The 5,744-nt window shown below is 45.3% G+C and overlaps 1 protein-coding gene across 1 annotated transcript; it reads right to left on the bottom strand.

Annotated features, from left to right (window-relative positions):
• Positions 1 to 540: 540 nt before the first annotated feature.
• Positions 541 to 2,846, bottom strand: LOC103695932 (putative membrane protein At1g75140). Its single transcript, XM_089927885.1, has one exon. The coding sequence runs from the start codon at positions 2,631 to 2,633 to the stop codon at positions 783 to 785; it is 1,851 nt and encodes a 616-aa protein (XP_089784011.1). The 5' UTR covers positions 2,634 to 2,846; the 3' UTR covers positions 541 to 782.
• Between the last annotated feature and the right edge of the window lie 2,898 nt (positions 2,847 to 5,744).

The raw sequence follows: 5,744 nt of genomic DNA, 5'->3' as shown, positions 1-5,744 counted from the left end.
TTTTTCATTTCTTCAATGGAGATCATAAGTACACCAAAACTCCTACATCTGGTTATATGTGGTAGATTATCAAGAAAGTTTCTGGCAGAAAATGAACACTTTTTTCTAGGCATCAGCATATCATGCATGTCACAAGCTCAACAAGTAATGCAGGGGATAGAGAAGTGGTCATTCATAAACAAAAGAATAAGCTAGAGCACTGAATGTGGTGCATGCATTCAATAAACCCTTTGAACAATTCAAGCATAAAGCATTATAACCGCTTGTCCATAAATATTACCATCGAGTAATCTAATCTTAAAGACAGTTTTTAACATCTGCTATACCGACAGTAGCGTCCATTCATAGATAAGAATTCGCACCAATGCTGGCAAGCATTGCTTGGTAATTGTGTCGGTGTAGAAGAATTCATGCCGCGCTGCGACCAGGTTTCACAGCTACACACTAAAATGTAAAAAGTACAGAGATAGAAGCAAAGGAGATATAAGCAATGCTTAAATTAACCACAATATATCTTCACAGAAACCACACCCAGTCAAATGAAAAGAAAATCACTTCATAGATACCATGGAAGCTAGAATTTCCATTTAAAATGTTGAAAAATACAAAATAGGCCGACACAAGTAATCATCTCAGTTTGCCCTCACAATTGCTTCATCATGATATACTCGTACAACACTTGTAATAATACAACAAAATGTACCAGGATCAAAGGAACCCCAGACAGGTGAGGCCAACAAGGCTCAAAATTCCACCAGGAACTCATGCAAGCAATTAAATCCTCAATTGACATGATCATCTGCAACGGGAGTGTTCGAAAACAATGACTCTCTTCTTTTTGCAAAACCTGTGGGTTCTATATTCTGCCCTCTAAATTTCAGTTCTGCGGGTCCTCTAAAATTAGGGTCGGTGGAATGAGGCCTATATGGAATCCCAGTTCCTCCGGGATATCGAGAAGGGGGAGACACGTACCTTCGAGGAGGCCCTCTTAGCGCACCTCCTCTCAGCTCCCTAAGATCGCCAGCTCTCGAACCATCTACATAACCTCTGTCACCAGCCCCAGGACCCAGAAGGCTACTTGCTGCTGTGCCTGAGGCATTGAAGGACTCCTCGGGCACCCACCCCAAAGAGTCCTTCTTCTTCACATAGAACTGCCATATACCAATGAGGAACAAGAGGAACAGCAGAGCAGGGCCACTCCACACCACAGCATTAGTCTCCACCTTGAACACCGGGAAATTCGGCCGGTATATCCCAATGCACCCATCGCCAAAGCCCAAGACCACAAGCTTTTCACGGTCAGCAGCGATCAGAGGCTTTCCAGCCGAAGACCCATCGGCCTTAGCATCAGAATTCAGGAACAGTGACTTGATTTCATGGATGGAGGCAAAGAAGAGTGGCCGAGGAGCTCCGACCCTGCCGAAATACTGCGAGGAGATATTGTAGACGAAGACCTTGTCAAGGCTCGCAGCAAGGAGATAGCCTTTGATGGTTTGAATGGAAACGGGGCCATCGATCTCCAACCTCCTCATCGCCCGAACCCGGCACTTGAGGTTGGCACCATCCCCCAGAAGAATGACATGAACGAGGTCACCTCCGGCGGTGAAACCATATGCCTTGGACCTCTCCCACGAATCAAAGGAGTAGGCTTTCGGGACCGACCCATTGAGCCCTTCGCATTCCGTTTCTTTCACCACCATCGACCGCAAGTCGAGAGACCCGGCGCCGGTCTCAGTCAAGAAGAGAAGCCTCTGCTTCATGAAGGCAAGAGGCCGGCTGGAGGCAACGGCCGTGCCATAGAGAGTGCCATTCTCTGTGAAGACCCTGATCCTCCCGCCGCCGTCGGTCGCGAGGACGTACCGCGTCCGGCCAATCTGATACATCTCGAGGCCGAGCACCGGCGGGGCGTCGAGCTCGCGCGGGGCACGGACGAACGGCCGGGAGCTGCCGAGGGAGAGGGTAAGCCAGTCGTCCCCGTTGGCGGCGGACAGCCAGAGGTGGTGGGCGGCGATGGAGCCGTCGGCGTGGCCGGTGAAGAGGAGGCTCTCGTTGCGGGGGGAGGAGAGGTAGCAGAGCATGGAGGTGACCGGGGAGTCGGAGAGGGAAGGGATCTCGATAAGGACGTCTCCGGCGGAGGAGAAGACGTAGATCCGGCCCCGGGTGTCGCCCACGGCGAAGTACTTGCTCAGGCCGTCGTGGTCCTCGTAAGGGAGTACTGTGGCGGCGGTGGTGGAGGCTTCCAGCCGCACGGCGGCGGCGAACTGGAACCTCTCGGACCACAAGGGCTTGTGCTTGGTGACGGTGACCCCAGGGGACCGGTCGGCGGCAGGCGAAGGCGAAGGCGGCGGCAGGGAGACGAGAGAGGGGAGGGGCTCCAAATTGGAAGGAAGGGGATGGTCGGATCGCAGGGAGGAGCAGGCGGAGAGGGAGGACTCCAGGGCGGAGACGGTTTTGGAGAGGGATTCAACGAGGGTTTCGAGGCGGTGGAGCTGGGCCTCCTGGCGATCGAGGAGGGAGGGAAGCGGCGCCTCCGCTTCTCCAGCGGAGGAGAAGATGAGGGAGAGGAGGAGGAGGAGGAGGAGGAGGAGGAGAAAGGCGTAGCCTTTGACAGCGGAGGCGGCGGCGGCTGCCATGGATGAGGGTAGCGGAGGTCTAATGTTGCGCCATCGCTAACTCCTCCTCCTCAGATTTCCGCCATTACCACGATAGTGGGAGAGATCGAGGGGCGAAATCGATTGAAAAATTAGGGTTTTGGAAAGGAATTTTAGGAGTTTGGGATGGCGATCCAAGCTAGATAGAGGAGACAAATGGAGAAGAAGGGGAGGATCGGGTGTTCGGTATAGGGTATGAACATATTATATTATTGCTTCTGTGGCGTTGTAGGAGGGGGCAGCGGAAGGTGCACGTGGGACCCACAAGCATTTCGGCAGTGGCGGGACTTTTAAAGCGGTCGGATGCTGAGTGGAGTAAAACTCGTAGTGGATTGAAGCAAGGGGGAGGGGATCGATTGACGAAGATACCTGCTGGGACCCGCTTTCGGAGTGTTTTGACCATCCTAAACAGGGAGTGGTGCTCTTCGATCATAGCCGTCCGCTTAATGGGAATTCACACGCATCGGGGCGTTTCAGGGTTACCACGTGATGAGTATTATAAAAAATGCTCTCTTTTATGTAGAGCATTAAGAAAATTCCCAAACAAATAAATGCAAGCATTTAACTCAGCCCATGAAGAAGCTGGCAAGAACTAAATGCAAATGTAATGTAACATGAATAATGCTGCAATACTCCGCCATGTACACACGATGCAGTAAGCAAGTAAATGATCCAACTCATGGATTTGTTATCAAACACATTGATTATGAAGTTACCAAGTCCGTTGTTATAAATCCAATGTATGTAATTTACGATAGCATCCTATCTAAAAATACGAGCATTTGGATAGATGGATCCTATATAAGCACCACAAAAATTTTTAATCTATCCGATTTAGAATTAGTATTCCTCAATACCTCTTCTCACGTGTAGAGATTAAGAGACAGAATCAGAAATAAAGATGGCACGTAGACTAGTAAATGAGGACATGAAGGTTTTGCAAAAAATGATTAGTAGACTCCAAAAGTACATAAGCATTAGAAGAATTTTTAACCTATCCCATACAGAACTATTATTCCTCAACATCTTGAAGCATTTTCATATCAAGCTATTTTCACAATACTAAGTTGGTCCATTAATATATCAAAAACATATTTTTAATTTTTTAAAATAGAGGCACCATGTTCTTGCAAAATTCTCAAGAAAATATTTTCTTCACTAATAAAATAGGCAAAAATTCAGTGGAGCATTGGAGCAAGGCCCGGAATAAACACAGAACCTCCTCTGTTAATAGAAGAAACTTGACCGGCTTGACCAATTGATACTCATTCAGGTAACACTGCCAATTACTGGACTAAAAGCTTTTTCTGCAAAGCAAAAGAAGAAAAGAACTTAAAGAAAGTAGAATATCTTTGGAGGCGTTCTTAATGTAATTTCTAGACCTCATCTACATTTCAATTGAATTGTTCCAAAAAAAATATAGAGACAAGCAATTAACTTGGAATGAATATATTCTTGCCTATTATGTTTAGCGATGTTGTCGCGAAATCTGGTCTTGGAATGTAGTATGGTTATCTTGTGCGTCATTAGCAGTGCCATATGTTTTTGGCTACCTTTTGAGTCTTGTCTTAGACTCTCAATTAAATAGAGTTTTCTTCTAAAGCCGCCGTATATAAAGAGTAATTAGGATCCTCTGCAGTGTTGTACACGCCTCGATGGCTACCTTCAACCATCAAACATTACGTGTTTATACGATACAGTATGTGTAAGAGGTTTTTCAAAATTTGAAATAATGGTTGAGAAACCTTTAATATCTCATTTAAACTATTCTTTAAATGAGTTGTTTGTTGGAGAAAGATTTTTAAAGTTGAATAGACCAACGTTTCCCTAGGTGAAGCCTATAAAAGGCCACATCGAAGGGAAGAGGAGTTTTCTCATTTCTGTTTCAAAGCTTTGTTTTTTCATACTATTGTATACGAGCATACAGAAAAGTCCTGCTGAGTTCAAGAGAATTTGTAGCATTGTGCATGTCTACAAATTTAAGGATCCGTTGTATTTTGAAAAAAAAATCATCAAAATTCAGTACACGTAAGGAGGCGAATCTCTTTTAAAGACAATGACCACATGCCTCAGACCGATCTATAGGTATTATTTATTTTATTGTGGATCGAAAGAAAACGACGTCAAAGAGATATGTTTAAATTATTTGTAAATTATTTAAGTTTTTTAGAAGTAATCTTTGTTCCAACAGTATGCACTCGTGGACCGCCTTTTTCATGGTTGTCCATCTCATGGTGGTAGGAGCACGATATTTTGTAGTGCGGCCTACGCACCGGCAGAGGATCCATGCTCAAAGAGAGGTGGAAACTCAAGTCCATTAAGGATCTTGGCTGCTCGGGATGGTACAGAGGGATTTTTTCAAAAAAAATGTGCGCCCCAAAGAGGCCAGGCATGGGCGCAGGAGAGTGCAGGAGCTGGTTAACCAAACCCAAAATCCTACCTTTTTTTTTTTCTTGGCCCCATTTAGATTTGAGATTTGAGTCTCCCAAACTTACTCTACATAAGAGAAGTCAGGTCTATGGCTAAGACAAACAGAGACACACCCAACCTTATTGTTTTTAACCTTCTTTTTCTCAATTTTCCCAGGCAAACTAAATGTTTTCCTATGCAAAAGTTCTTGACGTTTCTGCCAGCATTCCAGCACCATGGGTGTAGATTGGGTTCATTATATCTTGAAGAGAAATCGGGCCAGAAGCCGGTGCTTGTGCAAATTAATGTTTCACACAGAACGTTCACATTGAAGAACTTAATGTCATCCTTCTTAATTTTCTATATAGAAAACTGCTAGATTTCTCCTCTTTGCCTTCGGCAAGTTGATAGAGGACCTAGTTGCCTAAATACACTTCCAAATAGCAGTCCCTATTTTACTGTTAGTTTTAGTCCCGCTGTCAGTAAACCTAACATCCAATGTTGGGTCTAGATTCAAGAAATTGTTCAGCATAAGCTAAGACTGAACTGCTGAAGAGAGACACAACCAAGTTAACATACCCTACCTTCTGAAATAAACATGGCCGTTAGCCAGATTTATGACGAATGCCGCATCCTAAACCCTCACAATATGCTCGCTTTGTGAGTTCCATTAGAAATTTCCTT

The sequence above is a fragment of the Phoenix dactylifera genome, chromosome 16 (genome assembly GCF_051530095.1).
Source record: "Phoenix dactylifera cultivar Ajwa chromosome 16, Ajwa_hap1_PhDact_Kaust_v1.1, whole genome shotgun sequence".
In the NCBI taxonomy this organism is placed as follows: Eukaryota; Viridiplantae; Streptophyta; class Magnoliopsida; order Arecales; family Arecaceae; genus Phoenix; species Phoenix dactylifera.
This window is presented reverse-complemented; position numbering and strand designations above follow the sequence as displayed.

What these genes read in the sequence shown, in the direction of transcription:
- LOC103695932 (XM_089927885.1), bottom strand. Translation starts at nt 2,633, where the DNA reads ATGGCAGCCGCCGCCGCCTCCGCTGTCAAAGGCTACGCCTTTCTCCTC.